The sequence below is a fragment of the Mauremys reevesii genome, linkage group 1 (assembly GCF_016161935.1).
Source record: "Mauremys reevesii isolate NIE-2019 linkage group 1, ASM1616193v1, whole genome shotgun sequence".
Taxonomy (NCBI): Eukaryota; Metazoa; Chordata; order Testudines; family Geoemydidae; genus Mauremys; species Mauremys reevesii.
Window position 1 is genome coordinate 225,186,443 of NC_052623.1, and position 11,923 is coordinate 225,198,365.

At 47.4% G+C, this 11,923-nt stretch overlaps 1 protein-coding gene across 2 annotated transcripts; it reads right to left on the minus strand.

Moving 5' to 3' along the window:
* Positions 1-4,641: 4,641 nt before the first annotated feature.
* On the minus strand, positions 4,642-10,405 carry LOC120396934 (C->U-editing enzyme APOBEC-1-like). Of its 2 annotated transcripts, XM_039522195.1 has the most exons (5): positions 10,288-10,405; positions 8,519-8,546; positions 7,815-8,215; positions 7,147-7,268; positions 4,642-5,265 (listed from the first exon to the last, which is right to left on the minus strand). In XM_039522195.1, the coding sequence occupies exons 1-5, from the start codon at positions 10,307-10,309 to the stop codon at positions 5,155-5,157; spliced, it is 684 nt and encodes a 227-aa protein (XP_039378129.1). In that variant the 5' UTR covers positions 10,310-10,405; the 3' UTR covers positions 4,642-5,154. The 2 variants fall into 2 exon arrangements, with proteins under 2 accessions (XP_039378129.1, XP_039378120.1); XM_039522186.1 differs by lacking the exon at positions 10,288-10,405 and having other exon boundaries at positions 8,427-8,546.
* Positions 10,406-11,923: the final 1,518 nt, after the last annotated feature.

An 11,923-nucleotide genomic window follows, 5' to 3' on the forward strand; every position in this document is an offset into this window, starting at 1 on the left:
TCCTCCATTTTGTTACCTAAGCTTCTCGCATTGGTGAACAAACATCCTAATTTTTCCTGTTGGGCTCCTCTCACTCTTTTTACCCAACTCGGTAGGGACACAGTACTTCCAATATGACTTGTAGATCTAGAATCTGTCCCCCCACTCTTCCTTACACGTAACTGCCCCCCTCTGGCTATATCTGTTATCTTGTTGTCCTCACTCCCAATGTGAAAATTTGGCGTGGAGAGCACCAGGACCTCTCCCGACCGTCTCCCCCCCGTGTCTAGTTTAAAGCTCTTTAATCAGATGAGCCAGCCTCCCTCCTAGAAGTCTACTTCCTTCCCTACTTAGGTGGAGCCCATCCCTTGAGAACAGTTGTCTGTCCCCAAAGCCTCCCAGTGCCCATACATCCCAAAGCCCTCCTTGTAACACCACTCCTCAGCCAACTATTAACCATCACGATCCTCTCACCCCTTTGGCGCCCTTCCCTAGGGACAGGTAGAATCCCACTGAAGATCACCTGAGCCTCAATTTCCTTGAGCGTCTTACCCAACCTGGCATAGTCTCCTTTGATCCTCTCTAGCGAGAATCTAGCCGTGTCATTCGTTCCCACATGAAGGATGATCAAAGGGTTCTTACCCGCTCCTCTTAGGATCCTTTTCAACCTCAGGTCCACATCCCGTATTTTAGCACCCGGTAGACAGCACACCCTTCTGTTCTCCGGATCGGCCCTGGTCACAGGCCTGTCCAACCTTCGCAGTATGGAATCCCCAATCACGAGACCTGCCTTCGCCTGGGGACAGCACGGTCCTCTAACCTATCCCCGTTCCCCTGGTCGCAAGCTCCTTCCATTCCTATCGTCCCTTGTGGTTCCCTTAAGCCATCCTGTATCTTCCTGGGCCCAAACTCGGTGCTACTTCCATCGACTCCTCCCTTTATCTATGGGACTGGCCGCCTCTTTTTCTTTGGCCTCTCACTGTCAGTTACCACTTGCTGTACCCCTTCCTCATTCTCCAAACCTTCAAACCTGTTCCTTAGCTCAATTTCCCCCTCACTGGCTCTCCTTTTCCTTGGCCTGCTTCTCACGGTCACATGCTTCCACCGCCCATCTTCCTCCTCTGGTGGTCCCCCTTCCTTGGCCTCAGCCCCTGCTTCCCCCTGTGCCCCTGGGCGTTCCCCCTCAGTTACTGCTTGCCATTGCTCCATCAGCCTCTCAAACCCCCTTCTATTCTCTATCAGGGTTTCTACCTGCAGCTCTAGGCCCTGGATCTTTTCCTCCAGCAGCTCTATTAGGCGACACTTCATGCATATATAGTACTGGTCAGGGTCCCCTGCTAGGACCAGGTACATACCGCAGCTGCTGCATGCTCTCATACATGCATTGGATAGCACTGTCCAAGTAAGGACCAACTTCTCTGCTCCTCCCTCGATGGAGCTTTATTAAATTGATCTTCCTAGGATCGTGAAAGCTACAATGGAGCTATGTTTCTGTACAGATACACCTGCCCTCAAATCCACTGCACTAATTACACTGTAGCTACAATATCCATGAAACATAACTTTTCTATAGTGATATTTGTTACAGTGAACAATACATGCACTTATCATATGTCTGTTACTTGAAGAATACCCAATTTAAGGCCCATTTATGTCAATAGTGTGTGTTTTAGCGTAGCTACAATGAGTTGGCAATGAATCTATGTATGTTATTTTTACATTTTACAGGTTACCTCGCTACACTTATCTTTGCTCCAGTGGTTATGACTGGAAAAAAATAAGATTTTATTACTTTTTAATAAATAACAAGTTATTTCCCTCTTACAGAAATAGCTATAAAATGATATTATAATTAAATATGAAACAGTATGGAAATTCTCCACTTTAGGCACTTGTGACAGGGTGTATAAAACCCTCACTGGACAGCAAAAGGTCAAAGAGCAGCTCTGGGCTGAGGAGGCCCCACACCCATGCCTATGCCAAGCATGCTTTGTTTGGAGGCTGGGTTTAAAAGGGAGCCAGCCAGTTCAGTTGGGGGAGGACAGGGCAGGGAGAAGGACCCACTCTGGGAGCTCTGGAGCAGGATGCAGCCAGATCCAGAGTGGACTGGAGATGGGTAGGCAACCTATTGGGTAGTGCTTACTAAGATAAACTGAAGCCTACTGTAGGAAAGAGGGAGGTAGGAAGTGACCCAGGGAGGGCACTCCAGAATGAAAGACATCGGACAGACGTCACAGGGCCCTGGGTCAGAACCTGGTAGCATGGGAGGGCTTGGGATCTCCTACCTCTCCCATTATGACCACTAGGTGGAGTGACCACCAGAGACCGCCACCACTAGGTAGTGCATCCTGGACCTGTTCACAGTGCCCTCTGAATATTAATTCATATTCACTGATCAATTTCACACTAGAAACTTCATCAGTAAAAACCACTGCAAATACTTTTCCATATATTCACAAAAAAAGGCTTAGTTGGCTCCTCAGGGAGTGTTTCACACCTCCATCCCCCACACATTTTCCTTTTACTTATCCCTGTTTTACACCACTGAATATCTATGGACTGCAATGGAGTTATTCCTGATTTACATTGGTGGAAGTGAGAGAAGCATGAGTGCAATGATGTCCAGTGCATTTGCAGACATACACACATACACCTACAAACCCACCCAACCATATATGTACATACTGTGTGTGATGTTACGCCCCATATTCCATATTCTTTATGGAAATATGCTTATGATATGGATATGGCATAACTGAGATATATTTTATGCAAGATGGGTCTTATAAGGTATCATTGGAAAGGTTATAATTTACTGAATGTGATTATCCAATTGTATGCATGTGTAACCCACACAGCTCCTGGGTGTGGTGGTCTGTCCCATGTAGTGGCACTGAGATCACTTAGAGCAGGGGTCTCAAACACGCGGCCCGCGGGGCTCTTGCATGTGGTCTGTCAAGCTCCCCGTGCCCCCCCCCCGGCCCCTCTGCCTACCCGTGGGATTACCCCCTGTGGCATTGAGAGCCCCATGCCGCTGTCTGAAGCAGCTGGCAGCATGCCCCTTCGGTCCGGGGCCGAGGGGGAAGGAGGCAGAGGGCTCCTGCATTGCCTCCTTCCAGGCACCGCCCCCCGCAGCTCCCATTGGCCAGGAACAGGGAACCGCAGCCAATGGGAGCTTCGTGGGAGGTACCTAGAGAAGCGGCAAGACCAGCGCACGCACGGAACCCTGAGCCCCTCCCCCTCCCCCAGGGGCTGCAGGGACACGGTTCCAGCTGCTTCCTGGAATGGAGCGGCGCGGGGCCGGGGGCCAGGGCAGGCAGGCAGGGAGCCTGCCCTGGCCCCAGTGCATGCCACTGCCACCCCAGAGCCGCTCTAGGTAAGCAGTGCCGGGCTGGAGCTTGTACCCTGCACCCCAACTCCCTGCCCTGAGCCCCCTGCCACATCCCACACCCCTCCTGCACCCCAACCCCCTGCCCTGAGCCCAGGGCCACCCAGAGGATTCCAGGGGCCTGGGGTCTTCGGCGGCAGGGGGCCCCCGCTTCAGTGGTAATTCAGCGGTGGGGGGTCCTTCTGCTTTGGGACCCGCCACCGAAGTGCAGCCGGGTCTTCGGTGGTAATTTGGCAGCGGGGGGCCCCCACCGTGGGTCTTTGGGGCACTTCAGTGGCAGGTCCCGGAGCGGAAGGACACCCCGCTACCGAATTACTGCCAAAGACCTGGCTGCACTTCAGCGGCGGGTCCTGCTTCGGCGGTAATTTGGCGGCGGGGGGGTCCTTCTGTCCTGGAGCGGAAGAACCCCCTGCCGGCAAAGACCGGGAGTGGAAGAAGCTCCGGGGGCCCAGCCCCGCAAGAGTTTTCCGGGGCCCCGGAGTGAGTGAAGGACCCGCTCCAGGGCCCCCGAAAAACTCTCGTGGGGGCCCCTGCGGGGCCCGGGGCAAATTGCCCCCCTTGCCTCCCCATCTGGGAGGCCCTGCCTGATCCCCTGCCACATCCCACACCCCAGCCCCCTGCCACATCCCAGCCCCTTGCCCTGAGCCCCCTGCCACATCTCGCACCTCTCCTGAACTCCCTGCCCTGAGCCACCTGCCGCACCCATCACCCTCTTGCATCCCACCCACCAACGCCCTGCTCTGAACCCCCTGCCGCACCCTGCACACCACCTGCACCTCAACTCCCTTCCCTGAGCCTCCGCCGCACCCTGCACCCTTTATGCACCCCCTGGGGGCAGCGTTGGGGTGGGGTCTTTGGAGAAGGGGTTGGATTGGGGCAGGGAAGGGGTGGGAAGAGGTGGGGCATGGGCGGGGCCTAATGGAAAGGGTGAAGTGGGGGCAGGGCCAGAGGCAGTGCGGGGAGGGAGAGTCAGTGATGCAGCCGTCAGTTCAATGCACTAGTCCTCATATAGCCCTCATGGTCATTTGAGTTTGAGACCCCTGACTTAGAGTGAGAGTTAAACAAATCTGCTCCACAGCCTTAGCTAACAGCCAGTGACTATGTAACAATTACAACTGTGTGTGTATTTGGGAGACACCCACCAGACAAAAGGCCCCATCAGCCTCCCATTAAGTGCCTCCTCCCACTTAATGAACTCCTAGAACAATATATTAAGCGGTACCACATGAATTACATTTTGAAAATGAACAGACAAAGAAAGGCAGTGCTTCCTTAGATTATAGATATTTTATTCAAATGTTATGTTGACAAAAGACAGAGAAAGTAAAACCTAGAAATCTATCAAGAGAAAAGTCATTCAGAAAAATAATCCTGGAGAATAAATTCTTTCTAAGGTCTTTACATATGTTATCGAATAATGAATTAGTTCCTTATAAATTGCTTACACAAAGCAAACCATATAGTGTTATGTTCATTTGGTGAAACGGCAGTGGCTGCAGAATAAGCAAGACACTCTTGTGATAACTGTGATGGAATAAACCTGTACACTGAGTCACAGGTGTTAACATGACCCAGTCACTGTACATTAAACATTTAAACATGATTCACTTTTCAAAAGGCTACAAGCTGAACCAATGGGAAGGAAATAGCTACGAGTAACTAAATCAAATTGGAATGATTAAACATTCTAGTGTCCTATCAACATCCCTTCCCCATGATGGCCTGGTTCAATACACTCATGGCATCCAGAGACTGGCTGGCTGCCCAGGCCAGGATACTGGCGGCAATCAGGGATTGGCTGATGTGAGTGCTCTTTTCTGTTGATCATCTTCTACACAGAGGCTGAAAACTGGAGTCTGGTTCTCACCTGCTGAAATCTCTAAGCAAGACGGAATGTTCTGGTGAGAAAAGCAACAGTTGAAGTTAATTTCTTTTCAGGAGGTTGGCAGATTAACATTTGCACTCTAGACTCACTCTGGGATTTAATGGACATGGGAGGAACCCACTGTAACTGCAATCACCTAAAATATTAACTGCTCCAAATCTCATTCAAAACCAGGGCAAATTACAACGGGGTTCCCAGGCATGTTTAATGATCACAGGGACTCATCATTAGATCTGGTTGGGAGTATTCCAACTAAATGTTTTTTCATCAGAAAGTGCTGATTTGTCAAATATAAAACATTTTGTGGAAACATATTGGTTGTGAAGAAATTTTGTTGGAAATGTCTCTCAGGTCCACCATGGCAAAAAAAAACAAAAGTGGGGGGCGGGAGATGGGGAGACTGAGACCCCACCCCAGAATAGCCAATGGCCTGGTGGTTTGAACATTCCCCTGGGATATGAGATACTCAGATTCAAGTCCCTGCTATGTCTCAATCAGGATGGGGATTTGAGCCTAGGGACTAGATGACACCTAAAACTGTGGAAAATTTCATACCGTATGTGACCTACTCAGGTGAAACTATCCCCCACTATAGATGCAGCGAGGTTGATGAAACAATTCTGCTGTTGACATAACTACTGCCTCTTGAGGGGGTAAATTTACCATGGCAACAGAAACCCCCTTTCCGTCACCATAGTGTCTACGCTATAGATCTACAGAGACATATCTGCAGAGCTGCCTCTGTGCTGCCGCATCGCTTGTAATGTAGACATAGCCTGGGTATCCCAGAAGAGTGTGTGAGGGCCCTACACACCGGGCTGGTGGTTACTCTCGGTAGGGTGCTCTCACTCACTCTCTTAAAAAGCAGCAAAGAGTCCTTTGACACCTTATGCATGCATCCGATGAAGTGGGTATTCACCCACGAAAGCTCATGCTCCAGTACATCTGTTAGTCTATAAGGTGCCACAGGACTCTTTGTCTCTTTTTACAGATCCAGACTAGCACAGCTACTCCTCTGATACTTCCACCTCCTTGTGATTTTCACACAAAAACTGAAAAGGTCTTGGGTTTGTTCCAATGCAGAATGAAAACACATCTTGGAATTTCCCATGGGATGGAAATATCATTTATTGGCCAGCTTTTCCCTTCATGCCTTGACTATGCATTACAGATCACCCTGTGACATGGGTGATTTGGAAAGAAGGGAGATTTCAGGGGAGTTCAATGAAACATTCAATGGCCCCATTACTGGGAAGGAATATATAAATCACATCCAGACGTTGGCAAGGAAAGAGGTTAACCAGCTCTGGTTGGGGGATGGAGAGCTGTTGCTGACAACTCTTTTCCAAGTGAAGATGGGCTCTGAGAGAAGGATGTGCTGTGTAGAGTTGGAAGCTGTGTCTGCAAGGGAGGGTCAGGAAGAAGGGTCTCTAGATTGAGGATGGAATTTAAGGGAAGAGAAGAACTGCGGGGTTTCTCTGTCTGGAATTTGTCTAGCCATGCTCTAGAACTTGCTTTGTGCTTGCGCTGAGGGAAATCCCTGTTGTTTTTGTCCCTTAAAGGGACAGGACACTTTTTACATTTATGCTGTTTTGCAATAAAGCAAACCATAGAGGTGTTTAAATTTCACCAAGATGTGAAAAAAAAATTTCTCCTCCAACCAACCAGCCCTTTGATCTCCTCAGGTGCTGAGAGTTTTCCAATAAACGTTTAGTGTTCCCCTGAGCTCTCTTGGAAGTCACCGTGTGTTACAGCTCAGCTGCAGGAGAGAGGCTCTCAGAATCACTGAGCTTTCCAAGGAGGTCAAGGAACTGTCCTGTTCAGACACTGGGTTCTGCATGTGACTCTGGATTGTTGCTGGATGCAATTTTCCCCTCCCTAAAGTTCCACTGACCTGAAGGATGGACTGGAGTTCGAGAGAATATAGCATTATCCATGGAGAAAAGTGCCTGGGCCAATAATCATCTTCATCCTTGTCCTCATCATCAACAAATGTTCTCCAACAGTAGCTATAAGCTGGGGAAATGGAGCAAATCAGTCATGGGCAGAAGGAGGTATCAGTGGACTCAGCATACACAAAGGTCAGTCAATCTCAAGGGAGCAAGACTAATTTGAGCCATGCAGTAAAAGGGGCCTTGACTCTTCATGGCTCATTTATGCCCCAGCCTCTCTGCTGAGACAAGGGGATCAGCAAGGGCCAGGAAGGATGGAGATTTTAGTGGTTTTGATCTGTACTGCCAGGAACTGGACTGCAAACCCAAGCACATTTCACATAGGTCAAAAATGGCTGTCAGCTACTGGCTTCTGGTCACTGACACTCAGGGGAGAGTTTGAAACCAGAGACCTAAAGGAGAAAAGCTCTGAATCCCATTGCGCTATACCCGAAGACTTAGAGCTAGACTGGAACCACTGACCTAGAAGTGAAAAGATTCCAGAGTCCTTTCTACAACCTTAGTGGAGCCATCTGTGACCAGGGCTGAATTGGAACTAGTGATCTAGAGGCAAAGTGCCCCATGTCCCATCTCTATCCCATGTATTCCCCCTAACTCCATGAGTCATTACCTGGGAGGTCCATGACTCGGATGGACACTCCGATGTTCACCAGACTCCTTAAACCCTGACGATTGTTTTCCTCTTTGTGCCAGTAGATCCGTGCTACATAAATAACTAGATTCACATTAGGCTGGGCCTTCAGGAAATCTCTGATTTGCTTGCAGCAGTCCCCACAGGGACTCCAGGACATGTACCAGGTGATGGAGCAGTGGTCAGAAGGATCAGATCTTTGCTTTTTAAATATATCTTCCAGGAAGTAGATTTCAGCATGCTCTGTGAGGGTGTTATGGCAACAGTTCTGCCAGGGCCTTTTGCTACTGCTCCATTTTATTTCATAGAGCAGGTAAGTCTCCTTGGGAAGGACACTTGGGTCATAATTCTCCATAAATGCCTCCTGGGATATCTTCCCCCTGAAACATGAAAGAGATCCCAAGGAGTCACTGACTGCAGCTTAATCACTAAGAGCCTGCCAGTCACAGTAAGTTTAAAATGAGAGCGATGAAGTAGACAGAGGGACAGATAGATGGAAAGGAGAACTCCCAGAAGGAGAGAGGGAAACACAGAGAGAGTAATGGGGGAAAAGAGAGACAGGCAGGAAAGAAGGAGAGTTAAATCTGGTACCACACTGATGAGAGGACAGAGATCTGACTCTTTCCAGATCCCTCTTTGCCTATAATCTTGGGAGAATGTGGGTATGGTGCTTTCATTCTCACCCCGGCCTGATGCCTCTGGATACATGATCTGTGGGAAAGAGAATAGAGTCACCTGGTGCACAGAGAGAGACACAAGGAAGGCAGACAAACTGATGTCCCCCCAATGCCTCCTCCCCAAGACCACATGGCCTACAATTGTTCGTTCTCAATGGACAATTCCTATTCAATACTGCTTAGGAAAGAAACTCCCTGGTAAGGTGCAATGATCTGAGGAGAATGGGGATGAGAAAGGTTCATCCTGGCCCCAAATATGGCCATTAATTTAACCATGTGTGCATGGGTGAGAATGCCCATTACCTGCTATGTAACAGTGAAATAATAATAATTATTTATTATTATTATTATTATTATTATATCTACTACATCTGCATAGGTCATTAAAATCAATCTGAGGCCTGGTCTACACTAAGAATGGGGTCGAACCCCAAGGTCGACTCTGCTAACTCCAGCTGCCGAGGTGGACCGAGTTTCGACAGCGCTTTCAGTTCAACCATCGCGCTCAGATCAGACGCGATAGTTCAACTCCTCACCCGCGTCGACCCGCGCGGTAAGTGTAGACTAGCCCTGACTCAGGCCATCTGTTCCCATTTATAAGTGTAAGATCCTACCAATATTTAATGAACTGCTATTTCCTTTTTATTTTAAATGTGGATTGTCCCATATATGTATTTGAATATAAAATTAATAATAATTATTAATTTATTTTTTAAAATCGAGATTTTTCAGGATATATATTTAGGTTATTTCTACTCTGGAACAAAATAAGAGTCCCTTGTTATTTGCACTGAGAACCTGGAAAGCAAAAGTAGATAAACCTGGCTCAGGAACATTGAGAACAAACATTTAAAAATGTAGGAGACATTGAAAATGTTCATTTCCTCCTAACCATTGGGAGCTAACATTTAATTTAAAAACCCTCATGTCATTACAATTCCTTGATCAGCAGTTTCTTTGTGCGCTGGTTTCATGATACTACATTTTCAACTCCAATCTGAGAGCTCATACATGGGCCCGCAGAGAATTTCAAAACATGCTCAGCCACATACAAACACATGGTCAGCTACGGCCTGATCCAAAGCCCACTGAAACAGTGAAAAGACTCCCCTTGACATCAATGGGTTTGGATCAGGCCCATAAGGTACACATACGAACAGAGACAGGAGCGGGGGGGTTGCACCAATATCACTATTTAGTGACACTGGTGCAAGTTTTTTTAATACAGGTAAACCTGTACAGACAGACACAAACACATACGGGTAGACACACACAAAAATCAGAACGGTTTGAGGAAAGATGGACCCAATGGGATGTACTAATTACAAAGAAAAACCATTGCTTTAACTCTGATAAAACCAGTATGTATATCGACTATAACTTGGAACCTAGACTGTCTCCGCTCTGCTGTATTCTCTCACCTTTTGTCTTTGTAAGAAATACCTGTTTAGTACCGCTGCAAGAAAATCATTTTCCTGTCAGTGATTTTTGTCTGTCTTTACTGACAGGTTAGTAACTAAAAACAATATATGTTTATAAATACACTCAGAGAGCTAAACAAACCAGAGGTATCTATTAAATATACATAGCTTATATACATTGATCAACAGCAGCTATACAGATGCACATACATATATATGCCCCTAATTTCATATAGGCATGAACACACATAAATGTACACATTTATTGTATAGACATAGGAACACAAATGCCCAGATATATGTATATACTTGCAAACATGTACACAGACATATGCACTACTTCTCCGTCTTTACCTCCTTTCCAGCCAGCAGCCATGGCTTTCTCCCACTGTAGCCTCCAAGACTATCTTGTGTTACTGGTGCACTTTGGAGTTTCTGTTCCTGAGAACAGAAACCTAAGAGCTTAGAGAAACCAGCTGTACCCAGCCAGTGATTGGTGATCCAGCTCTGGGAGGTTTGGCTCTGAGTGATGTGGGGGATGGACCTCAGCACTGATGTAAAATTGTGCTTAATTAAACTATTTTAATGTATTCTTGTTATGTTAGGTTGTTACAAACTTGGATGGTACATAGGACTTGTAGAATAGTAGCTTCTCTGTTGTTTTATTAAAAGACGTGTTCAGGCTAATCAAGAAACTCAGGAAATTCTTGCTTTCTCCCAGTAAGACACAGGCACAAAAAGCTGGACGGGGTTGTCTTCCCTCGTAAAGGAATGTGCAGAAATTCTTTTTCTGGGCTGAGCCAGAAGCATCTTCTTTTAACCCTTCTCCCTTTCTCGAGCAAAACGTCAGTTTTGAACTCATACAAGGAATTCCAGCAGTATTCCTATCAAAAACTGATTCCATGGTTAATAGGGTGACCAGACAGCAAATGTGAAAAATCAGGACAGGGGGTGAGGGGTAATAGGAGCCTATATAAGAAAAAGACCCAAAAATCAGGACTGTTCCTATAAAATCGGGACATATGGTCACCCTAATGGTTAAACACTCTGAAGTCTTCGTGTCATTAAGAATCAATGTGACTAAAACAGTGGAAGTCACGTCCCTGAATGGGCATCAAGAGAGACAGTTATTAAGTTGTGGCCCCTCCATTTCTCGTTTCTCTAGACTATAAAATGTAGTAATCTTGGAAATACATGTACTTGTTGCTCACTAACTTGCACCAGCCCTTTCAGCTCGCAGTGACAAATTGGAGTTACCACAGGCACCCAGAGGTATGGCAGAAATGAAAGGGAGATGGGCAATATTAAGTGCAGGGGAAGAAATACATCCTTTGCCACAACACTGGCATTGCTCCCTGCATGGTAAGGCAGTGTAGGCCCAGAACTGCACTTGAAATTCTCCCCCACCCCCCAGAACACACAGAGAGGAGGCACCATGGAGGGCACTTGTGTAGAGAGCACCCTGCAGAGGGCACTTGTCAGTTGGCCCAGACAACTGGGCCGAGACTCTGTCATCTATAATTGGGACAGGGATCCTCCAGCAGCCTCTAGGGAGGTTTCTTTGTGTGACAGAAGGATACTCATGGGTGGGAGAAGAGAAAGAATTTACTTGAAACTGTGGTTTGTTTTTTCAGGCACAGCCTTGTTTCCTTTGACACTCTTCTCTGTGGAGGATGACAATGAGTATGGGAGCAATATCCAGGAGAAAACCCAGTTCCTTGTCCCTGATGACAGCACAGTCACTGGTCACTGATTCCTGGTCTCTGGGCTTCCAGAGGGAAATATTAGAAACACCTTTCCCAACAGCCCCCGCCCCCCCGGGTCTGAGTGATCTGTTTCCACGGCTGATCTACAATACAGTCTGTGCCTGATAAGTTCATGACACTGTTGAACATTTCATGGAGTCTCTCACCTAAATTGTCCCCGTGTTCTGAGTGACTCAGGTCCGTGGCTGAGCTACAAGAAACAGGCAGTGTCCATTGGAGATATA

Bases quoted from the DNA above. Each gene is read 5' to 3' on its own strand.
- LOC120396934 (XM_039522186.1), bottom strand. From the start codon at position 8,512: ATGAAAGCACCATACCCACATTCTCCCAAGATTATAGGCAAAGAGGGA. The intron at 7,269-7,814 runs GTAATGACTCAT...CCATTTCCCCAG, and splicing joins CCGAGTCATGGACCTCCCAG to CTTATAGCTACTGTTGGAGA. The intron at 5,266-7,146 runs GTCAGTGGAACT...TTTTCTCACCAG, and splicing joins AACTCCAGTCCATCCTTCAG to AACATTCCGTCTTGCTTAGA.